This window comes from Botrytis byssoidea (assembly GCF_014898295.1).
Source record: "Botrytis byssoidea strain MUCL 94 chromosome Unknown BBYS_002, whole genome shotgun sequence".
In the NCBI taxonomy this organism is placed as follows: Eukaryota; Fungi; Ascomycota; class Leotiomycetes; order Helotiales; family Sclerotiniaceae; genus Botrytis; species Botrytis byssoidea.
Window position 1 is genome coordinate 1,603,371 of NW_024065843.1, and position 24,262 is coordinate 1,627,632.

General features: G+C 42.7%; 9 protein-coding genes across 9 annotated transcripts; 5 read left to right on the forward strand and 4 right to left on the reverse strand.

The window, feature by feature from the left end:
• Positions 1-232: 232 nt before the first annotated feature.
• EAE97_001253 (uncharacterized protein) lies at positions 233-991 on the reverse strand (the record flags this gene model as incomplete). The annotated part of the gene is made up of 1 exon (XM_038871763.1): positions 233-991. The coding sequence occupies one exon, from the start codon at positions 989-991 to the stop codon at positions 233-235; it is 759 nt and encodes a 252-aa protein (XP_038737664.1).
• Positions 992-1,389: 398 nt separating this feature from the next.
• On the forward strand, positions 1,390-1,827 carry EAE97_001254 (uncharacterized protein; the record flags this gene model as incomplete). Its single annotated transcript, XM_038871764.1, has 1 exon — positions 1,390-1,827. One exon carries the CDS (start codon positions 1,390-1,392, stop codon positions 1,825-1,827), a length of 438 nt encoding a protein of 145 aa, XP_038737665.1.
• A 439-nt stretch (positions 1,828-2,266) lies between these two features.
• On the forward strand, positions 2,267-3,617 carry EAE97_001255 (uncharacterized protein; the record flags this gene model as incomplete). The annotated part of the gene is made up of 2 exons (XM_038871765.1): positions 2,267-2,290; positions 2,357-3,617. 2 exons carry the CDS (start codon positions 2,267-2,269, stop codon positions 3,407-3,409), a joined length of 1,077 nt encoding a protein of 358 aa, XP_038737666.1. The 3' UTR covers positions 3,410-3,617.
• Positions 3,618-3,973: 356 nt separating this feature from the next.
• Positions 3,974-6,675, reverse strand: EAE97_001256 (uncharacterized protein; the record flags this gene model as incomplete). Its single annotated transcript, XM_038871766.1, has 2 exons — positions 3,974-6,022; positions 6,085-6,675. 2 exons carry the CDS (start codon positions 6,673-6,675, stop codon positions 3,974-3,976), a joined length of 2,640 nt encoding a protein of 879 aa, XP_038737667.1.
• Positions 6,676-9,703: 3,028 nt separating this feature from the next.
• Positions 9,704-10,558, reverse strand: EAE97_001257 (uncharacterized protein; the record flags this gene model as incomplete). The annotated part of the gene is made up of 3 exons (XM_038871767.1): positions 9,704-9,711; positions 9,787-10,050; positions 10,075-10,558. The coding sequence occupies 3 exons, from the start codon at positions 10,556-10,558 to the stop codon at positions 9,704-9,706; spliced, it is 756 nt and encodes a 251-aa protein (XP_038737668.1).
• Positions 10,559-13,706: 3,148 nt separating this feature from the next.
• Positions 13,707-15,550, forward strand: EAE97_001258 (uncharacterized protein; the record flags this gene model as incomplete). The annotated part of the gene is made up of 2 exons (XM_038871768.1): positions 13,707-14,199; positions 14,250-15,550. The coding sequence occupies 2 exons, from the start codon at positions 13,707-13,709 to the stop codon at positions 15,548-15,550; spliced, it is 1,794 nt and encodes a 597-aa protein (XP_038737669.1).
• A 1,351-nt stretch (positions 15,551-16,901) lies between these two features.
• EAE97_001259 (uncharacterized protein) lies at positions 16,902-20,400 on the forward strand (the record flags this gene model as incomplete). The annotated part of the gene is made up of 5 exons (XM_038871769.1): positions 16,902-17,542; positions 17,617-17,739; positions 17,793-18,551; positions 18,619-18,990; positions 19,043-20,400. The coding sequence occupies exons 1-5, from the start codon at positions 17,413-17,415 to the stop codon at positions 20,398-20,400; spliced, it is 2,742 nt and encodes a 913-aa protein (XP_038737670.1). The 5' UTR covers positions 16,902-17,412.
• Positions 20,401-20,904: 504 nt separating this feature from the next.
• EAE97_001260 (uncharacterized protein) lies at positions 20,905-21,381 on the forward strand (the record flags this gene model as incomplete). The annotated part of the gene is made up of 2 exons (XM_038871770.1): positions 20,905-20,949; positions 21,001-21,381. 2 exons carry the CDS (start codon positions 20,905-20,907, stop codon positions 21,379-21,381), a joined length of 426 nt encoding a protein of 141 aa, XP_038737671.1.
• A 1,543-nt stretch (positions 21,382-22,924) lies between these two features.
• Positions 22,925-23,597, reverse strand: EAE97_001261 (uncharacterized protein; the record flags this gene model as incomplete). The annotated part of the gene is made up of 2 exons (XM_038871771.1): positions 22,925-23,141; positions 23,215-23,597. The coding sequence occupies 2 exons, from the start codon at positions 23,595-23,597 to the stop codon at positions 22,925-22,927; spliced, it is 600 nt and encodes a 199-aa protein (XP_038737672.1).
• Between the last annotated feature and the right edge of the window lie 665 nt (positions 23,598-24,262).

Below are 24,262 nucleotides of genomic sequence, written 5' to 3' on the forward strand. Positions count from 1 at the left end.
TATCAAACATTAAGTGGATTAGACATACTCCGTTGACCATATAAATCAAGTGAAGCGTTAAACTGATCTCATTTAACATGGTGAAAGGAACCATTTTTTGATGAAATTGCCCTTGCAGCAGTGCAACCAATAATACAAATTTTTCCCGCCTTGAAAATTGTCATTATATAGTACAGTATAGTCAGAACACGGCGACTTCATCATTTTCATTAAATGAATCTAATCGTCCATTTTAAGCACCCATATTCTTAGCTGCATCGAATGCATGGCCCAATGATGTTTTATTTTCAACCTTACCCGCCCCAGGCCCATCCAACAACTTTCTAGCTCTCAACTCAAACGCTTCAATCATCTTCGGTGCTACCTGGGGCGCAACCGCCTTACTCAACGCTGTGTATAACGGATTCGCAAACTGAAACTCGATAACTAAGTTCACCTCCGTTTGTTCTCTCGCATCGTGTTCCGTCTTATCAGTTTGTGGTTGTCCACTCGGTGGTTTATAGTGGAAAGGTTTCAATGACCAGCGCGTATTGAGACTCTGGAATATACTGTTGGCAAAAGCGGATTTATGGTATGTTTCCGAATGATGGGGAACTTTGGATTCAGGAATCGAAGTTGCAGCATCCCCACCAAGTGCTTCGACGATAGTGCCGGGAACACAGAGAAGCTTGGAGGTAAAGGTTTCTTCCACGCCGGCCCAGCCGACGGTGAGATTTGCTTCAGCGGGCCATGTTTTGCCTGTGGAATCGGGTGCGGACCATTTTGTTACAACGGAGGAGGTGCAGTAGGGAACGAAGGTCGAGTAGCTGTCTACGTCGGCGATTAGACTGTAGAGGGATGAGGATTTATAGGGCAGAATTCGCTTTTCGGTCAGAATCTGCGGTTCGCTGCCAGGGAGGGTTATGAATGTTCGATTGGTTGAGGGGACAATTGTGCGAAAAGCGGATGTTGGACGTAGGGTGCGAAGCATGCCTCTTATTGGAGTCGACATTTTGATGTGAGGGTAATTGATATGGCTGCGGGGTAGGAGGAAAGCAATTGAGAGGATTATGGATGAATTGTTGATTTCAATTGAGGTTATATGATTTCGAACTTCATAATTTATCAATCGGCCACAAGAATTGAAGTAACCTGAAAAGTTGGGAGCTGATTTAGCTCTGGTAGTACTTAGGTCCTACGGCTTTGACGACCTCCAATTATCATAAGCGTCATTGAAAAATTCTGCCAGAATAAGTATTCACCGCCTTTCGCAATGTAGAATTGGAGTTAATGGATTGTCTTGTTTTCTTGTTTTTGGAGAGTAAACTCGAAGAACTTGTACATTTTATTTAATTGGATTTTTAAATGTTTACCTTCACATATCTCCCATAATTACCACATTCTCTAACCATGACTTCCCCTTCTTCCACTTCGAGCTCGTTCAATAATTCAATCGATAATGTAACAACGAAAAGTTACAGGATCGGATATACCATGTTGTGTGATACTGCTGTGTCGACTTATATTCCAGCACTTAGTTCTTGGACAACTTTCACTCCGGCAACATGTTCATATAATAGATCCCTCACTGCTGCTGCTTCTACGACTTTTTCATTGTCTATCACTGCCACAGGAATTACAACTCCATCGCCTCAAGAAACACCCTTTAGTGATGTATCCACCGTCACTGAATTCAGTAGTACCATGTCAACTACGACTGTCACCGGTAGTCTGAGTACAAGTTCCCAAACGAGCAATGCACCAAAAGAGACCTTTGGATTCGGAATGTCTGGCTTCACGAGTCTGGCTTGGATACTTTACTTCAGCTACAAATTCCTTCATCGATGAGTGAAAGGCGTGATATATTCCATACCGGTGAAGGATCTCATTCATCATCGACCATGACGTCAGTCGAGCGAAAACCAAATTCCCATTGAAGTCAACTTTTGAATATACAGAAGGATATCGATCAAGCAACCAATACATCAACGAGCGCATATAACTTCATTGTCGCATAACTTCTCAATATATTTGAGGCTCTCGTCGTACCTTCCCGCCGAGTTCACGGGATATTCGGATTACTTTCTTCCATGCCATCATATCATCTGATTGGAGCGGATAAACATGGATAAATCGTCGCGGGGTCAATGCCAGAGTGGGGTGATATGACAGACCCATTCAACAGCTTGAAACTACTCAAGTACACATCTCTTTTTCAACCCTTCAATTCACAAAACAAAAAGAACTGAAATTTGACAATTACCTGGTGTAATAATCCTCAGAAACAATGGCAGATATATCAGGAAAAAGCGTAAGAAATGCAAAATATCTCCCTCCGTTATCCAAAGCTTCTTTCTAACGTTCTCGTCTCTTGTAGAACAAATCATTCGTTCTCGAAAAGCCTTTCTCTGTTAAATTCGAAGAGAGACCACTTCCCAAGCTCGAATCTGAACATGATGTCCTCATTGCCATAAACTATACCGGTATCTGTGGATCTGATGTTCACTATTGGGTTGAAGGAGCTATCGGTCCCTATGTTGTGAAAGATCCCATGATTCTTGGCCACGAATCTGCTGGTACAATTGTTAGTGTTGGTTCCGCAGTCAAAAGTCTGAAGGTTGGAGATCGTATTGCCCTTGAGCCTGGTTATCCATGTCGTCGTTGTCCAGCTTGTCTTTCGGGTCATTACAATCTGTGCCCCGACATGCACTTTGCAGCTACCCCTCCCATCGATGGTACCCTCACAGGATTCTATTCTTCTCCAGCGGATTTCTGTTACAAACTTCCTGAACATGTATCGCTTCAAGAAGGTGCTTTACTTGAGCCTCTCGCTGTCGCAGTCCACATTTGCAAACAAGCCGTTATTACCCCAGGACAATCTGTCGTGGTAATGGGAGCAGGTCCAGTTGGTCTATTATGTATGGCAGTTGCTCGTGCATACGGAGCATCCATCATCGTCGCAGCAGATATCCAACCTAGCCGTCTCGAATTCGCGAAATCATATGCCGCTACCCACACTTTTACTCCTCAACGCGTCTCCGCTGCAGAGAACGCCGCAAACTTGAAATCTGAAATTGGACTTCCAGAGGGCGCAGATGTTGTTATAGATGCCAGTGGAGCAGAGCCCTCCATTCAAACCTCTATAAATGTCGTACGTCGCGGAGGAACATATGTTCAAGGAGGAATGGGCAAAGCAGACATCAATTTCCCAATCATGGAATTGTGCACCAAGGAAATCGCTGCAAAGGGAAGTTTCAGATATGGAAGTGGTGATTATACATTGGCTCTTCAACTAGTTAGTACAGGGAAGGTAGATGTCAAGAAGTTGATCACTGGCGAAGTGCAATTTGAGGATGCGGAGCAGGCTTTCAAGAGTGTAAAGGAAGGAAAGGGAATAAAAGTCTTGATTAAGGGTCCCAATGAAAAGTAAATGTTATGGATTGAGCATATTGTAGCGTAGGAGTCGGAGTACGAAGAGTGTAAGTGTTTTGGGAAATGAAGGAGCATAGACGATGAGGGGTCAGGATATCCCGTCTGAAGTGCCAAAAATGAAAATAGGGGGAATCTTGTTCTTGGAAAGTGTATCTATTGTATATAATTAACTGAATGAATATATGTCCTCTGTAAGATTACTAGTATGGCTGTTCATCTAAACTTCTCTTGGGCTGCGTTGTGAATGCTTAGGGTGTTTGGATGGGGCTCAGGTACAACTGTCCGAAAACAATACTTCACGCTTTCAGCTTACGAGGGATGAATGTACTTGCATTATTTGAATGCATCTACTACCAAGAACTAAGATATAAGATTATGGGAAGACAGATCTTTGAATTTAATCTATTTCATAAACGAATTCCTACCTTGCGCCGATTCATCATAAAAATCCTCATATGATCATCACTGCGATGCTAGGAAACAACATTTACACATCCTCTCAGCAGAAAAGCAGAAAGAAACCTCGCAGAAGAAACCCAGAAAAAGGGTCTCCCCAAACCCCTTAAATCATCCCCAAATACCTGACTCCAATCTTCGTATCCGCCTTCGCACCCTTAACTCCCACTTTAACCATCTCACCCGGCACCACATCCACCAGATTATCCTCAAACACCACCTCTTCATCTTCACACTCGAGCGCTACCCCCTTCACCGGAACCTCGCTGCTAATCTCCACCGTCTTCACATCTTCCGACAACTCAGCCCGCAAATCCGTGGGTTTTTGCAAATGTACGTATTTTAGCGGTTCGGGCCAATTGATGTAGCGAGCGATTTGCACACCGTCTTGGATGAGATATGCGGCGACCACGGTGCGTGATTCTTCGTCCGAATTGGGGGTTTGCACGGGGACATCCATGGCGATGATTTCTGTAGAGCGATTTTCGGGTAGGAGGAGAGAGGAGGCGATGGTTTTGGAGTAGGTTTCTTGACCGGTGATCACGTCGAATGCTTTGACGAGGACGTCTGCTGTGATGTCTTCGAGAACTAGGTTTGAGCCCCAGATTTCGATTTGGGTTTTCTTGGTGAGATGGGCACGGGTGTATTTATCCTTGGGGGTGATATGTTCTTTGCGCGTGATACCTAGAGAAATCGGTGCCATTTCACGTTTGACGGTATAGTAGGCATGTTTTGGACGGAGATAGTAGTCGACAATTGCCCAGGATGTGACCGGCCAGCAATCATTGATTTGCCATACTAATGCACCCCCGCAGTATTCCCTACTAGGACCTTTCCATTGGCGTTTCCACAATCGATAGGCACTAGCTAGACACTCAGCTTGCATGAGCTGGGTGGAGTAGATGAATTGCTCGAGGGGGTCAGGAGCGTAGCGGAAATTCTCGACGAGATAAAGAGCGATACGGCGCTCGTGGCCGTCGGCTTTGTTGTGGAAATCGACGGTGGAGGATTGGGCGAAACGGTCGGGATCGTCTTTTCCCAGTGGAAGAAATGCTTCGATAGTTTTGATATTTGGGAATGCTTCCATGCCGAATTCTGAGACGAAGCGTCCAACGAGCTTATCGAAATTCTGATACTTTTCTTGAGAACCATGCCATACATTCCACTGATGTAAATCACCAACGGTAGGATCAGTGGTTTGTTTTCCACCCCATGGACTACCATAGTGATAGTATGTGTCTGGAATTAGTTCGGTGCAGGCATCGACTAAAATCTTCTCATATATATACCTTGCTGGAAAATTGGTCTTCAACCAACTCTCGGAATCCTTGTTGTCAAAGTCGTAAGTGAGACCTTCCGATTCTTGGTATTGGTAATCTTCATTATTACCAGCCCAGATAACGATAGATGGATGATGTCGAAGGAGCCTGACATTCTCCTCGGCTTCTCTCTTGACGGAAGTGAGGAAGTCTGGGAAAGCAGGATAGTTTCCACAACCGAACATGAAATCTTGCCATACCAGAATGCCTAATTCATCGCATGCATCATAAAAGGCTTGCTCCTCAAATATTCCACCGCCCCAAACTCGAATCATGAACTGATTTCCGTCTGCTACCAGCTTAACCCAATCATAATACTTTTCTTTGCTGATGCGGGGAATGAAGTTGTCGGCTGGAATCCAGTCACTGCCACCGCAGAATATTGGGATGTTATTGATTCTGAAAAAGAACGATGTTCCTGGCTGGTCTTTCAGAGGGTCTTGCACTAGCTCTGCTCTACGCAAGCCAAACTTCTTACTTTGCGTTGATATACTCTTGTCATTGTGAATTAAAGTTGCCGTAAGGTCATACAATGGCTGTTTACCATATCTGATCGGAAACCATAATGCTGGATCTTTGATAGTAAAGGCATGGGTAGCATGTCCTTCAGAAGAAGCAACTGTCTTACTTGCAACAAGCTCGCCGTCTAATGTAATATCGAACTTAACTTGTGATGCTTCACCCTGAACATCCGCCTTCGCAACTAGTTCAGCAGTTTTCAAGGATTTGTCAACATTACTTGTGAAATAGACGTCCGAGATGCGGGATGTGAAAATTTCAAGGTTTATTGGTCGCCAAGGCCCACAAGTCATAAGGGTTGGGCCCCAATCCCATCCCTATATGAGGTCAAATATTAGCGATTTATAATTCTTCTCCATACAAGGAGACATTTACATACCCAGTGATATTGTGCTTTCCGAACAGCAAGTCTAGAAGTGTCTCCGTTCCAACAGCCCCAATGATGATCCGGATATTTCTCCACTATGGCACATCCTTTGAGATATGCGCTCTCGAATGTGATTTCTAGTTCATTTTCTCCCCCATCTTTTAGGTGAGATGTGATATCAATTCTTTCAGGTATGAACATGTTATCCGTCTTGAGAATCTCCTTTCCATTCAATAGAACGGTGGCATAAGTATCTAATCCATCGAATGCCAGGACTGCTTGGGTGCCAGATTTGTCTTCCGATGATATCGCGGGCGATGAAAATGTTGTTCTGTATATCCAGACAGTCTCACCAATCCATTGGACGTCGTTTTCGTTCTTTCCCATGAAAGGATCTTCTATGATGCCATTGGAAATGAGATCCAAATGAACATTCGTGGGAAACTGTGCGACAGGGAGAAATTTGGAATCTTCATTGTCCGCCTGTTTAAAGGTCCAATTCTTATCGATTGGAATTATGGTATGCTCAGGCATACTCGATGAAGTTGATGTAGATGCAGTTTGATGTGAATTGATATTAGAAAAGGTATGGTCTGTACGCATTGTCGAAGGGGGGCATAAGTATGTTATAGAGGAGTTGGCATGCGGATGAAATGATCTTTCAGCAACATCAAAGGAATAAGGCACTTCTTATATCTGAGCCTTGGTTAGTTCATTGGTTTAGGTAGCAAGTAGCAAGTCCAAGAAGTATTGTAAATCCATGGATCCCATATGTGAGGTTTCGGAGCTCCAAAATGGGATTATTACATGCGGGGTCTTCATCCCGCGTTTGACAAAGATTGGGTACTAAGTTGTCTTCTAGGATAAGAAGGAAGGGATGATAGCTCTTGCGGCCAATACTGCCCAATCTGATTGGTCGTCTTCACACTTTTGCAACATCTTCGCAGAACTAGGGACACTTGGGGAATCCATTTATTCTGCATGTACGGAGAAGAAACGAGCAGTTGTGATCATTCAACAATGTTAGATTGACGATTGGTAATTAAGTTGACGAATCAAGGAAGCCATTCGGACTAACTTCGGAACATAACCTCGGAAGGAGCAAAACAACTTGGAAGTTATTCTAGAATGCCGAGCATCATGACATCCGTGTCGATAAAACATACTATAGTCGAATATCTGCGATGCCACAACTCCTGGTAGATTCCTCGATGTCGCTGTCGCTCAGCCAAATACCTAGGTAGGTATGTACTGTAACAAGCACCTCGGCAGGGCTTTCCAAGGACGACTTTCCAGGATACTGCAACATCAAACCCCAAGCATTAAAACGCCGTACCTGCAGAACGACGCTGGACTTGTCAGAAAGTTTTGGAAATTGTGATGTTGATTGGCGATAGCATCAAGAGCACATGGCAGCCTCAAGAAACTACTAGTGTAACCTCAACCTTAAACGTTTGATAAGCCATTCATCTACTTTACCCGTTTTGCTTTCTGGGTCCTGATGTGATGTAGTGAAATATCACAATCTCAAAGTTTATACTGTAGAGGCTTTTGCACTTCCCAATATATCTGTTTACATCCAATTTTCTTGTACTAATCGTCCAAATATGATCCTATCGGACAGTTTCGGCAAAGTACCCTTGTAACAGGGCTCGTCGGCTGTCCAAAATAAGGGTTCGGAAGCAGTCCCTCCGCATTTTGCATGGGAAGAGAACCTATGCAACAGCTCAAAGTGGTGATGGTAAATAATGCACGTCACAAGTATGGGCAAGAATTTTGTTCAGGTAGCTCAGATTTGCCGGTGCCCCTTGAATCTAATTAAATCTCAAGGGCTTAAAAACGACTCTATTCCCCGACTCGTGACGGTGCCTATCTATATCTGCCGCAACCGGCGTACTACGGAGTATATATATGCGCGACATGCAATGAGGTTTCATTCATTATTGAACGTGTTTAACCCGACGGATCTATGCACCGCTTCCGCATCGATGGAACCACATATCTTGCATTCACTTGTTGACAAAACAGTTTCATTGTTGCATCGGTTTTACTACGCATGCATGCCATAAAGATTGCCATTTTCAGAGAGCACTTTCAACGGCAATTACATAATCTTCCCTGACTATAACAGTGCCTTTCTATTCTCTCCATATTTTTCTTTTGCCAGTTCTTAGCCTGAATTCGTCGGATCCATCATAAGTTAGTCCCCGAAGTTTCGGATCTAGTTTATCAAATAGGTACTATCCACTCGTATATCAAACGGCAGAAATTACTCCCTTTGCATGCAATGTCTCCTCAATATTCTATTTTGTTTTGTAAACCACATTCGGCAACTTCTTTCTAAGATGATTGTACAAAATGGTTTAGGGTGACCACTATCACAAGCGTTTAAGGCTATGGCGGATGCTATGTAGCATTGTTTAATACGAGATATGTATGACTTGCCTTAAATGTCCCGCATCAGACCCTCAGAAACAGGTTGTATGCTTACTCTGTTGCCATTCTGAGGTAATAGACTAACACCTATTGCTTCTTGCTGGGATATTTGCGCTCTATCAACCGAGAATGGTGCTCATGTGGTCTCTATACTACCATTTCTAGGAGGGAGGAGAGTAGCAAAGAAAGATTGGAATTTGTCAACCCCCCCTCCCCCCTAATAATATTCTATCTCATGCTCTGAGAAAAACGACATTATGTTATTTCCCGATCAACCCCCTCTATCTATTTGATTGTTCACTGTTGGCGACGACCATTTCTCATGGATGAAAGACTCTTGACTCAATATTGTATGCACCTTTCTTTACTTCTGGTTCTTAAGAATAAGGAAAACGAACAACCTCGGTAAATCTCAAGAAGTATACTATCGAAGCCAAAACTCGACTTACTAAGTCAAGATCCGATACCCAACAAGAAGCAGTGAAGCCATCATCTTCAAACGGGTTTCCATGTGATATAGTAAATCCTATTTCAGTTCTAATCACAGTTGCAGTAGATAAAATCAAAGAAGAGCTGTTCTTCCGGCCTTCTTCAAACATCTCTCGTTGTGTTGACTGACCATCATCAGTCAAGAATATGAGATCCACCGTGATTGTGCCAACATGTACAATTTCGAAATAATAACCCTGAACCAAACACTCTGTCAGCAGTTAAACGTATCGGTTTGCTTCTCTTTTACTCCAATGGAAATCACCTGCGATCATAATACTCAAACAGCCTACCAGTGATAAGCAAGCATTCTAGATAAATTCATCAGTCCGATCAGTCGAACTCAAGATGAACTTACCTTGAAACATGGGTTTAGTTCCTTGGGTGTACTATCTATTTGGGAGCTGATAGACATTTACCTACTTGTCAAGAGCGTAGCAAAGATAAAGTATAGGCTAAATAAGTTTGACGATTTTCTTTTGCCTGTCCTTTCCAGGATATGATATGAATGTGATAACATCTTACCAGTACTTCTGAACATAGATCTGTAGAATTAATTGTCGATCTTTAAGTATACTAAGATTCACAATCTGCAGATGATGAATATTCATGAGGCATGTTATTCAATTCTAACTAACCTTCAATTCTTAAAAGAATGAAGAGAATCTTCCACCTCAACACTCTTACCAAGCAACAAACCAACCACCTACTTGTCTTGTGTCTGCGTCAGAGATGGGCCCCTGCCAGAAACCTCCCCTCCATACTAGGTATCTTCTTTGCTCAACTGACATTGACAGGGTATATCATCTTCGCTCTCTGAATCTGAAGAAGGATAGATATAACTATCGTCATCACTATCGAGGCCACGAGAAGCACAACACGTTACACAGAGACAACTGCAGTCATCCGCAGGAACCTTAGGCGTCGCCATCTCACTAGCACTATAGGTCGTCGTGGCGTACGTGGAATCCTCGTTTCCAACTGCAGGACCATTCTTCCATGGATTCGTTGTTGTCCCACATGCGAGGTATTCGGTGCCGGTATTAGGGTGAACTGGACAGTGTCAGAGGTCTTCACTCTCATCTTCCTCGCTACTCTCGTCGCAATTAGGACAATACACCTCCCGGATTTCGGGAGTTTCCTCGTCAGAATCCTCATAGCCATCAAGTTCCATACGAATTTGGCTTTTTCTTTCTTGCATCGCAACAAAAGCTACCATCAAGTTCATATCTAGCATGTAAAGACAATCAAGTTGAGTACGTAAAACGTCGCTTTTGTCGACACAGATTTCAGACCAGATGCTTAGATATTCATCGAGAATGGAGGACATAGTGTGCATTTTATTCTCCTCAAATGGAAAGACTGCGCGGCGGAGAAAATTAAGTGTAGCTGCCATAAACATAACCAATTTTTCGGGATCATCGCGAAGAACTGGGAATTGACATTGACGATTTTGTGCATCAGAGTTTGGATCCTCGGAATCTGATACTCTTTTTTCCATGATTGTGACGGGAAGTGTGACGCTCGAGGTTGTGTATTTGGGTCTCTGTTGGGTTTCCATGGCGGGTTGAACATTGTCAAGAGTCTGGATTTATTTCCGTATGGAGGCTGATGGGTAATGGCAATGACCAAAGCAACAAATTATATGATTGGAAGACGTCAAGCATATTTATCCTGGGATAAAAGCTTGGAAACTTCTACTAAACATCAACAATTCTCTAGACGCGCCTCAATATGACCAGCAAGCAGAAAACAATCTCGTAGAATGTAGATTTGACTTCCGCCATTTGGTTTTGAATCCGCACAAAGCTATTGAAACACCATGGACAACCTCAAAGTTACAAGACGTGAATGGAAAAGACTCGAATTCACGGAAATGAAACAAGTCAGTGCTATAAAAGGGCTCGAAGGGAGAGTGCGTGCAGAGTTTGTCCTCAAGGTTGCGTTGATATGACTGTTCGCTTTACACTTATTATGAAGTTTGCAACTCCGCTACCACAGATGCGACATTAAAGATAGTTTTCAAGAAGCTCACTGTGCTATCTACATGAAGGTAAATGCCCCTGTTTCAACTTTAAACAAACGGATATATGATTGCATTCCTCAGGGTAGAGATGCCGATGTGAATAATGTTTCAGATACCGCGAGAAGATCGTTGTGCCGAGGTTCTTGCGAAAGGATTTTGCAGGAGGTCTTTGTTGTACTTAGTTGGTCTATATAATCACATGCTCATTGTGATGTTAGCGTGATACAGTTTTTTCGATACTTTTGACGATGGGGGGGCTTTTCGCTCCCTTCCTCTCGTGAAGGAAAGAAAATGATGAGAAAAAAAGTAGGAAAAGAAAGGGAACGGATTCTAGAACAATATATAAAGTGCATACAGCATAATCATATACTAAATCAGATTGTAAATTTATATTGCGCAATGTAGTTCTGTATAGCGTATTGGTGCTGTACAAATACATTACTTAAGGCTCTTTGATATCAGAGGAGAGAGTATTATCCCGCCCTTTTCTCCTAGCGAATCAAAGAGGTAATGAATGCAAGAAGAGAAGAGAAAGAAGCGGGGGGATTATACTAAAGATATGCTATTAATCTACGTACGCGACGCGCATTACAATGGTCCAAAAGCGCCAGTCTTTGTGCTCACATAGTCTATTGCGTAAAGGAAGTGATTGACTGACCCAAATATCGTAGGTAGAGTCTGAGTACTCAAGTAGCTTGATTGTCCGATTCATTGTGAAAATTGGAATGATGTGTGTTCAACACTTTGAAGTGACCAGATTCCCCATCTTTGACCGAACTTGGTCTAGAGATCCAATAAGCACCTTGCCAAATCAACAAGATCATTCAATTCAATCATCGATCCGTAAACGTAAGATCTCGACCCACACGAGATTGAGTTATTCCCGACGTTGTGGTTTGATTTGGATTATATCCATGTATGCTTCCCCTGCTTATCATCCTGATAGACATATTGAATCTAGTTCAATTTCAGGGATTCTTAATCCATGGATGCCATGCGATAAAATGGGGTCGATTAAGAACAAACTATTGTCCAAAATCTCCACCGTGATAGGATTCGACAGCCTTTACGAGTGCAATTGCGAGCTCAAGCCGTGCAAGTGCAACTTCGTATCTTTGTCATTGACTGAGCATGAAATATACTTCAGAAAGAGATTGAAAGATCGAGGCAAGTTCAGGGACCGCTGTACTTCCCGAAAAGCTGATGTTGTCGAATTTTTCGGTCCTTGGTCTCGAGAAATATTGGAGAGTCCGTTATTCCCTCACTTGGCACATGATAATATGAGGTCACACACCTAAGCGGTGATAAGGTCGATTGGAGAAGTAAATGCAAAGGCAAGGGCGAGAAACAAGGGTTGATGACTTGGATGCATCTGGCATTCTCGTGTTTGTTCCGCTACTGCGAGTAACGAGAGTGAGCTCATGTAGGTTAATGTACCTACCTAGGCAAGAGTTAGCTGATGGGCTGAAATGCGTACCGCGGAGTGAAAAAAGAATCGATCACGTGTCAGAGCAAGATTTGCCGATTAACCATGAGCTCATCTTCCCTCCAATCACGAATCTTCAATTTTCACAACGATGCCATTCACGGACAAACATTTGTTACATTAACCCCACAAACATTCGAGCCCCAGCAAAAGATGCCTGACTGTACTCGTTGCCTGCTTCTGTGCCACCGGAGAATTTTGTCGTTAGGCAGAAGTCAATATCACAGATAGCACGCTACTGATTATATCGTTCATTTCCATTCGTTGATTCGGTCCCATCACTATCTTCTCACTAGATTGTTAGAGATATCACAGCCCGCGATTAACCATCCGAGCCATCATGTAGGTGTGAATATCGATGTCCTCTATATTCTCGATACTCTACCACTATCGAATTCAAATCAGATACAGTCAGATCTTAGAGCCCGCTCTTGCCTGACTTCCGCTACATCGAAATGCTCGGTGCTTACAACGTTGCACTCATGAATTGTAAGACATTGCGACATGCCAAGCACATGCGATCGGTAGTCGGAAGTTAGAACAAGCTTTTCCAAGCCTTTTCTACAAGTTGTAGATAACTTTTTGGCTGGCGCGCGCAGAAAAGAACGAAACTTAAGATGACCAGGTCGAAGGAATGGTAAGTGGTGATATCAGCATGCAGTTTGATGAGACTTATCTCCCGTTAGAAGCCACCGTCTTGAATAGGAAGGTGTGCATGCCGCCATGCTTTGACCCCGGAAAGTATTATCAACATGATAAACTATTGGCCGCTTTCCGAAGCTTTCAAACTTTATTTACGAAATTGTGTCAAATCATCAAGTTTTGGCGAACTTCATCAATCATTCTAGAAAGCGAGTTATCCAATGGTAATTCATTGCGATCGCAATTCTTGGCCTTTCTTCAAACCCTTGGGTATTATGGTCCTTGTCGTTGGTGGAATACTTACTGGTTGCATCAAATGCAGTAATAATTTAGTTGATACTTGTCTGCATGATCATCATGTTAGCTACTTGAAGAAGGTGTGAACGAAGCGCCACTTCTACCCCTCCCATGCATGTTTTTCGATTGAGTTATTTGATATTTATATACTCTCTCTTCCCGTCACATTGGGCTAATTCTCGTTCATTCATTATTTTAATTTTACAGCAAGTCTTGGAGAAGATCCGCTTGACTCGATCTCCTCATATATTGCCCAGCATGACTACACCCATGGCAAATCTCGCCTTGGAAGGTGGTGATCCGCGAGATCCTCATCATCCCATGACAGGTGATGCGAAGGCCACGGAACTGGCGTTGCCTTCAATCCACGACCCCAGTATTACTTTTGAAGAATATGTATATTGGGCCGAAATCACTCGTGCTGAGGAGAAAATTGCAAATGAGAGGTTTGTTGCGGCTCAAGGACCGAGAAATTGGAAATCCACGATCACAAATCGATTCTCCACAGGAAAGGGTGCAAAAGATTCATTTGACACCCCGCCTACAACAACCTTAGCTTCCAATGAAAAGGACGGCCTCGACGAGAAGTCTGCGGTTCCTGGTGGACCAGTACAATCGGCTGTTTCGGAGGCTGAGTGGAAGACAGCGAGTCGTGCTGTCCGTACCGCTGGTTGGTCAGGTGTCTTTTATCTCATCACGACTGATATCCTTGGACCTTTCAGTGTTCCTTGGGCCTTTGCTCAAATGGGCTGTAAGTTCATAAATATCCAAGCATTAAGAACAGTACTAATACAAGTCCAGATGGACCAGGAATTGCTCTCTATACTGTGTTCGGCGGATTTGCTTTATACTCCGGCTGGCAAATCTTCAACATCTTTCTTGCTCTTGACTCGGATAAATATCCTGCAAAGTCGTATGCTGACCTATTCTTCCGTGTTTTTGGCACTTGGGCACGTCATGGTATCAATGTCGCCCAGTGTATCCAACTGTTGTTCACTGTATCTATCCTTATTCTCTCCAACGGTCAATCCATTTCACAAATCGCCAAAGGAAATCTATGCTTTATTGTTTGTCTGATAGTTTTCATGGCTGCTGGTATGATCTTAGGACAAATTCGTACGCTTCAAAGATTCGGCTGGCTCGCAAACTTCGCAGTTTGGATCAACATCCTCATCATTTTCATCTGTATGGGTGTCGTAGCCAATTCGCCTCCTAATTATGCTACAGTTCAAGCTAGTTTTGGAGATTCATTCACGGGTCCTGTCGTGAGGTACGGTGGTACTCCGCCCAGTGGTAAAGCAACAGGAGGAGATGGATTCACCGGCTCTCTGAATGGACTTAACCAAGCTGTCTACTCATATGGTGGTGCTATGCTTTTCGTTGCTTTCCTTGCCGAAATGCGACATCCAATGGATTTCTGGAAAGGTCTTATCTGTGCTGATCTATTCATCTACCTTGTGTACATGTTCTTCGGTATCTTCGTTTATTCTTACCAAGGTCAATATTCGTACAATCCCGTCATCCAAGGTCTCTCGCCCTACAACTGGCAAACCGCAGCAAACATCATGAATCTGATCACTGGTCTTATTGCCGCCGTACTTTACGGTAACATTGGTATTAAAGTGGCATACATTGAAGTTTTTCAAGGTCTTTTCAACGCACCACCTTTGACCACGAAATCCGGTAAAATTCTTTGGATTACAATGGTGCCTCTATACTGGGTAATCGCTTTCGTTGTCTGCGCTGCCATCCCTCAATTCTCTTACATTTCTGGTCTCGTGGGTGCGCTCTTTATCCTCCAATTCACATACACATTCCCCGCTATTCTCGGGTTTGGATATCAGATTCAAAAAGATGCTATGCTTCCAGGAGAAGAGTCATTTGATCCTACAACTGGAACGTATAATTATATTGATACAGGTGTCAAGAGATGGATTAGAGGATTCAAGGCTAATTGGTTGTTCAACACCTTTAACCTCATTTACTTCCTTGGGGCTTTGACAACCGCGGCATTAGGTATATATACTAGTTGTCTTGGCTTGATGAGTGCTTTTAATGGGGATAGTGTCGCAACTAGTTTTGGTTGCACACCACCTGTTTAGGTGCGTGGAATCTTTGATTAACGAATAGAGTTGGTGGTTGGAGTTGCGCAGGTAGATCAACTTGAAGCGGGAAAGCATGGTGAAATCAAGACGTGTGACGCCCAAGGGTGGAAAGGGAATCTAAAGTGTCTATGAGAGGCATTGAGTCATATTCTGCTGTAAGAGCAATTCTTCAGGGACAAGTGATGTTAGTCGTATGAAGATCTAGTGGAGCTAGGTACTTTTGTTTAATCCTACCATCACATTTTAATACATTAATTTTGCTATATGACAAGTCAACGTAGTACGTTTAAATTCATCTCGACACTCTGATTTATTTCAATGTTCAACTACAGGTCAACATTTCAATTTATCTCAGCATATCAATTCATTTCAATGTTCAAATCTGATTCAGTATTCTAGTTCAGCTCAATATTTGAATTTGTTTCAATGTCTGAATTCATTTCTATATTCCCATTCATTTCAGCACTCAAATTCAATTTAGTATTTCATTTCATTTAAGATTTGAATTCATTTCAGCATTCAAACTCATTTCAGTATTTGAATTATTTTCGATCTCTTGGAAATCAAGAAGTTTAGATTCGGTCTACGAGAGACTTGCTTATACACCATTCAACTCGATCGAAATTTGCCCTCTGCTTGTGATGATTTAAGAATTTTGTGACTGGTTCCATGAGATGTGCATCGTGGGTGTCATGGTAATACCACCACTATATCTCTTCCAAGCCACGATAAACAATACATCTGTTCAAGGCCTCCCATCCTTCTACACTCCCACTCCCATTATATTATCCACCTTTTCATCCCCATTCATAAGCCTTAAAGTAGATTACTCCACTGTTCCCACTAAAACAGAAACTAAATTCCCCCGTCAAAGTCCCACTATTTGGACGATCTACTCCACATTGCAAACCTTATGTTCACTGCTCACTATTTACCATTTGCATCTCCAGACTTTAGACTGCAATATGAATATGTAGCTGACAGTACAAGTAAGAGGAAAGCGAGTGGGGAGATAGAGTGAGGTGTGAGACTGATTAATTCATGGTATGGTATTGTTTGGAGGGAAGAAAGTGAGGAAAGAAAGGAGGAAATCTAGAAATCGAAGAGATAATGTATTACATATAACGACTACACATAGGAAACAAAACTGAATGATAGACTGGTAATTGTAAGTTCAAAAAGCACCTGGGCATCAAAGATGATACTTATTAGTATATATAAATCACATGACGAAATATGGTTATTGACGAATTCGGCTTAGTGGAACATTCGAGAACCAACACATTATATCGATATCTTCGTCGACGGAATTTCCTTTCTTCCTTAGGCGTTACCAAAATCAAATTTCCCACCTAACTCTTCTTCATTATATTATTATCGTCTCTATTCTTATCATTTCAATCTTTCAATCAATCGCTATTGTATTTACTGGCCGAGTCTACAGTAGAATCGTAGTTAATAGTGAAAAGCCCCAAAGTATTTAGGGGAACTTTCACGCGCGCCTCCTACGATGGATCTACAATTACGAGGCAGTAATTTTATATGTAGCATCGAGTTTACTTTCATTCGAAAATGTTTAAACTCTCTCACCATGATTCTCAAGCTCTCGGCTTTGCTAGTATTTTGAAAGTCACTTTTGGCGTGCCTTTGAGATCAATTATCCTGTCTGGAGCTTCCCTAGTTCATTGATCTGATTTGAATCAAAAACAAAACACAGTCGTCGCCTTAGTTTCTCCTCACAAACTTCTCACAAAGTCCACAAAGTTCAAGTTCGACATACTTGATTTCTTCTCATTCGTTACCTACATTTCCACAATTAAAAGACCTGGTACCTGCAATCTCTTGATTTGGCAATCAAAATGTCGGATATCATCGAGAACGAAGAGCCCATCGAAGAAAAACAACAAGTTGGCATTAAGCTTAAGGAGCCTAGAGGGAAAGTCCGAATCGATCCATTCCAACAGAAATTGAAGGAGATCGTAGTATGGGGTAAGTCAAGAATCTGTTCCTTTCAATCTTAATCTTTGATTTTCGAAACAAATGCTGACAATTCTTCGATCTAGCTATGTACAATGATGGCGCTGTCGGCGATCTTGCTCGATCAAATTTGAAGGGATACGACGGATTGAGCTCTGCGACACAGACTTTACAATTGCGAGTTGAAGAATCAAGCATTCTTTCAAGTCGTAAGTACTCTCATCTAAATTGTGTTTGATTGTGGTGGCTAATAGTTTTTCAGTCGTTTTCCATCAAAGTATCGCAATCTCGAAGAATCCAGGTAGTCCTTCTTTTACACTACGTACATCCATTCCGATGACGGCAATCACAGACTACAAATTCAGAGTCGCAGATGTGAAGAACATTTCAGAAGCCATGGTCAAGGCTGTACCAAATGACTGGTATTACAAAGGCTACGGCATTATTTCATTCAATGCAAATTACGTTCATCTAAGCGTATTCGAAGATGAAATACCTCCAACTGTGGTTCCAAATGCTGCAGAAGAGCTCAAGAAATATGCAAGACGCATGCAATCTGCTAAAACTACTCTTCACTACTTCGAGTTCATTGTTAAGTCCAAATATGTTGAAGATATGCACTTTCTTAAGCGGGTACATGCAGCTTGGGAGACGGAAAACGAATCAAATCCATATTACAAATGGATCAGAAACAATTCTCAACAACAGCAATTGGGACATGGAAATTTGCTTGCTCCTGGTGATCGACCAGCTTTTTCAAAAGCCGGCTTAGTTTTGGCACTAGCTGATTTTTGGCAATCCAAACTGCAATACCAAGTTCATTTGACCTATGGTTACACTATTGAGAATGCATTTGAGATGGCCAATGTGGAAGCTTGGCAGAGAACAGTCCTTCATGCATCTATGATTGACTTACCCGGCTCTCAAAATTACAAAGACAACGATAATGATAATGACTTGCCGAAGTTATACTCATTAACAATGGCTATTCATAACATGGAGGTAGATATGCCGAGCATTGGTGAGGTATATAGTATCAAATTTTTGGATTTGATTTCCACCACCATGTCATGTGGCCGACGTTGAAGTTGTTGACGAATCCGACAATGCAGATACCGATTCGGAGGATGATGGTGATGATTACTTCAAGCCTAGAAAATCCGTCAAGCAAAACCGTACTGACAGTCAAGAGCAACTCGAGGAAATGGTGGAGGAGCAAGCAAGAGTATGGCGTGGACAAGTCGTCTCGGTTTTGGACGGTTTGATTGAAATTGTCATCACCAGGCCTTCCGATTCTAGATGGAAGGGATCAAAAGACTTACAACAACGAGTCAACACACAAATTCCGACGCACCCCCACCGTTTGAGATATACCTCTCACTACAAGGAAGAATTTGAAGTTGCAGCCAAACATCGAGTAAAGGTGGTACCACAGCTATCATCCAGGGTTTACAAGGACTGTAAGTTTTCCCACATGACATATTGAGCGTTACACTGACGAATTGATTCTAGTGATCAAGGGAATTCAAGCTTTCTGTAATGTTAAGCATACACCTGAATTTATCTCCAGTGATGTTCATGCACATTTGTGTGAAGTGTTGGTCACTAGAACGCACAGAACTACTTTCTATGGGAAGAAGTTGAAACAAGACATCTTTGGACCAAATTACAAAGAATTCATTGGCCACATGAGTACTGCTCAAAAAGCCGCTTTTGAGGAGCTCGAGATTGTGGATGGATTGGTTGTCATCAACGGATTTACCGCATCTGGTAAAACCATGTCGGCAGTATGTGTATCAGTTTGCACCGTCAATAACACTAGCTCTGAACGAAAGCAATGTGTGTTAGCGATCTCTGAGACAAACAGTGCAGTCGATTGGTTGGCTCAAGAGTTTCACCAACTTATCACAAATCCCAAAGAGCCAGTCGAAGGTCAACAACACTTAATTATTCGTTTACTTCCGCTGGAAGAAGAGATAAATGCTGTCAAGACGCTCATGATACCTAGGGGGAAATATCTCAATATTTTGGCAGACGACGAACTATTTGCTGGGTTTCTGGGACAAGTTGACGAAAATCTTTACAGACATGGTCAAAATGTTGAAGCTGCTTGTATTCAATGGAATAAGCGAAAGACAACGATGATAAAGACGCTGAATTTGACCCTTGAACAAGCCATGTGGAGAGAACTCAACAAGAGCAGAGATGTCGAAGATGGAGACTTCAAGAAGATTTTGTCACTTTTACGTCGGATTCAAAATCAACAAAAGCTTGAATTCAAGGAGAAAGCTGTCCTGAAAGATCTTCTCCAGCGCTTATGTTTGTTGACTATCAGCAAAGCGGATGTTTTTGTCTGCACTATCGCAATGGCTATCAGACCTAAGATTGCCAAGCTTCTAGGAAAGCAAGTAACACATATATTGATGAATGATGGTGCGAAGATTGGATCCGGTCACTTAATTTCAATCATAGCAAAATATCCTAAGCTCGATTTTTTGATAGTTGAGGGCGACAGATTTCAACAGATACCGTACACCAGAACCCACTTGAACCCTGAATACCCCAACCCCTTCTCCCACGCCCTCAAGGAATCCGCTTTGGAAATAGCTATGCAAATAACCTCACATAATGCTTGCTTGGTTCATCAGCATCGCATGTGGACTCGAGAACTGTGCGTTTTCTTATCTTGTCACTTTTATTCGGGGAAACTCAAAGATGGCAATGAGAAGAGGGAGAAGCCTATTGAGTTCATGTTTTGCAGTGCATTCATAAAAGACACTCTCAAGGTCCCAACCGACGATAACTTTGTCATGTTCCATATGGAGAGCAAGGATACTATCCAAAAAGTTGATACTTCACGAACAAATTAGCACCACCAAAAGGCTGCTGTGGATCTCATCAAAAAACTGATTCTCGCCGTTGATACAAGTAAATTTGCATTTGATAAGGCCAGTTTCAGCATAGAGTACCTGAGTCCATACAAAGCTCAAGTACACGAGATGAAAGTTCTTATCAAGACCTTGAGAGATGACTGAGTCAACGCAAGCACCTTCAAAACTGCCCAAGGTATCGGAAGAAATGTAGTCATCGTCGACTTTACGGGTCCAGATCGCTTGACTGATTTTGCGGATGACACGAGAGATAGTTTGGTATCTTTATCACGTCACAAACACGCACTTTTCATGATTTGCAACAGAAAATCCACATCTCCTAATTCTTATGCCACAATGCTAGAAAAGCAATTCAGCTCAAAGGTGTCGGACGAAACATCTGCTCTCTTGCCGAGTTTGCATCGGAACTAGGCGTTCTCTTCAAGATTCCAACACCAGATATTGGAAGTTGTTCCAAATGCAAAGGAGTTGGACATAACGCAAATGAATGTAAATCAAACACCACTTTCGTTTCGAAGTGCCGCAATTGTAAGTTATAATTCACTGCATGCCTTACTCAATACTAATTCGTCCATTCAGGCAACGGAGCTCACCATTACAATCACTGCCCGGATGAATCTGTTCGTCTTAACAACGTTGTCTGCAGGAGATGCCATGAAGTTGGTCATAAGGCAGTCAAGTGCGAAGCTCCCTGGTGTCCTAAGTGCTGCGTTATTGGACATGACAAGGAAGACTGTCCCCAAAAGTTATGTGTCAAGTGCAAGAAAACTGATCATTGGTTCGGTGAGAAATGTTCTCGCTATGTGGTCAAATATTGTGCCTCGTGTGGTGGTAACGATCATATGGAGAGAAATTGTCGTCAAGGCAAGACCAAAACCACTTTGCCAAAGCAGACAGGTCAATAATACTATCAGAATTAGCATTGAACTTGATGCAGTCTACCATGACGCAGATCTCTAAGATAGAGAGGAAGCTATCGAAGGTGTGGCTGTTGGTGAAGAAGTAGATGACAGCGAATTTAATGATAATACCTGCTGGCGAGGCCAATGGTGGCGGATGGAACACTGAGACTGATGTTGGCGGCAATCCTAGCACAGATTCCGCATCGTATTAACTGATCTCGAACGTTTCATTAAAGACAGTTTAGAATTTCAATTGGCTATCTTCCACAGAAAATTAAAACAACAACTTTCCCTCTAGATAGCTAGCTTAGTAGTTTCAAACAAGAAAGTTATCTTCTATACTCTTCATCCTATCTCTGGAACATCTGACAACATGTACGAAATTCAAACGCCGACATTGAAATAGCAGCTTCTCAATTCCCATCCAGAAACAGAAGAGCGAACGATGTGTAAGTACCTACCTATCGGATATTACACTCAGCCCTCCACAAGTACTACAGAATACCTAGGTAATTTCAGTTTCATGCGAGCTTGACATCTATGAGGTCTAGTATACGTACCCAATACTATCCACCAGCATTAGCAATGCAAATTCCTTCTCACCCCACCTCACCCCAACATCTACCTCTCTCCTAAACCCCCCGCTCGACTCTTCATATATATATTCAACGATCTTCAAAACCCCAGCATCAAGCTTTCCACCCCTCCGCCCTAACCCCCTCGCCCATCCATTTCCCCAACTGCCGGTCCCCAAGTCTCTAACCCGTCACCATTCATCAATAAAATCTCCACCGATAGGTATGCATACCTCAACATTCAACATGTAACATGAACGAACCGCTGAGGTGGAAACGGTCACCATACAAATCATATCCAATACAGTGCATAACGACGAGAGTTATGAAAAAGCCTACTTCCTTGTCCTACTCTACTAATGCATCCCATTGTGGGAGAAGAAGTATTTACTTCTTTACCTGATGTTACGGTATTAGTAATGTATAGGGAGCGAAAGCTTTTTCGGAGGTATGAAGACCTGTCCTGGAAATGATGTAAAGGTAGCTGCACGATTCAATGATGTAATAACGAGTTTTAAATTAGAAATTGCGTGCACGAGAAAAAAGTAATGTGAAATGCGTGCGGGATGTTTGGCTACACGAGGGAAACTCTTCAGCTTGTGTATCGGAGAAAAGAAGTGTTTGAATGAAGGATTTTGGTGCAAGATAACCCTGGTTATGGTTGGGTGTTAAAGCTGGACATAAGAAAAAGCATCATATTAGTGAAGTAAGTTGCACCACATTCAGTAGACTACTACCAAGCGTAGACCCATGGATTATGTGGCATTTGAGTAGTGGTACCCCAGAAAACATCCTAGACTTGATTTGATGATTGTTAATATGTTTCATTTATTGACATCTTAAAGATATCAATCTGCTATTTTCATCGACTCTCTCCTCCCTCCAGTAAGCGAGTCAGTCGTTTTTCAGCTAGACAGCTTCCCGCCCTTCCACTTCCCACTCCCCAGTCCCCTGACCTCGAACCTTCTAGCCGCGCTTCGTCCTCTGGCCCATCGTCATAATTTGCCAATATCTATCTGCCCCAATTTATACTTTTCTCCAATCAGTCATGCATCTTCCTACACATCCTAGTCCCGCAACATCCACAACCTTCTCATGCCAACTGAGCAACACACTCATTGAAGAACCGCTACTTTCATTCTGTGCTCCTGGTCTTCCACCTCCAATTTGTGAGAAGCCACCAGTACTTTGAGGTGTAAGTTTACTCGAGCTTGCATTTGCCTTGGATTCCATTCCCTTATATCTACCATCAAATCAAATCATTAGCATATTCTCCAAATAGTTTCCCAGCCCTACAAGGATCAAGAATGACGCACAAATATTTCATCAAACAATCCAACGCATCTCCACCCCCCTCACTAGCCATAACTCTCTTCAACAATGGCGTCATCTCGCTCGCTTTGATACTCTGCAAAACTTCCATCACAGTACCCAAATGCACCTCCTTCACGGAATCACTACTTCCATATGGAGCATTTTCAAGCGCGCCCCGAAGAGCACCCTCTGCATCTCCTCCTCGAAGCAATTGGCGTACCTGCTGAGCTAGATTACGGATATCGGCATCGGAGACAGGGGGAAACTGGGCGGAGAGAGTGGAGATATCGAAGTTGGTGGAGGAATCGGGATCAAGAGCGTCGATGTTGATGGTGCGCCAATTGTCGGAGAGAGTGGCGTTGGATACTTGCTGGATGATAGACATGGCGGAGGGATTGACGAGGGAGTATGATGGGAATGGGTTTGTGGTATTGAAGTAGCGGGGTTGTGAGCTTTGAGTGAGTTGGCGGTTTGAGGAGCTGTTGATTCCGCTAGTTGATTCTTTCGTAAGCTGTAGAGTGAAGATGAATTGCCTCTTGTTAATTCCGCTCTTCAGATTTGTGAGTCTTGAATCGTGGTCGAGTGATTGTTCTTGTAGTGAGTGTTGATTTCAATATACTTATTACTATAATGGATGGACAACGGTAAGCTCCTGAAGCCTCGCTGGAATTACATAACGCATCGGTGTTCTACGGTAGCCTCTTGGAGACCCCAATTCCCATCTACGTTCTAATTTTCAAACCACAAACGCATTTCTACCCCCTTCATCCTTCTTTGCATATTCCAGAATCGCGTTCGTTCGTTTGTCCTTACCATCCCATCTCCCTATTTATCCGCTGCAGATCTCATCACATTATTATTCAAACCCAGATCGTTATCGCGCAGAGATGCGTACCTACATGCTCCATACATATATATCACATAACACGTAAGATTTCTATCTGACTTATTACAATTCCCACACAGCTACTTACATTCCGTCCACTTCCAAGAGAAAGTAAAAATGTATATTTGGAATTTTTACCAATATATTGATTGTAGGGGAGGGAT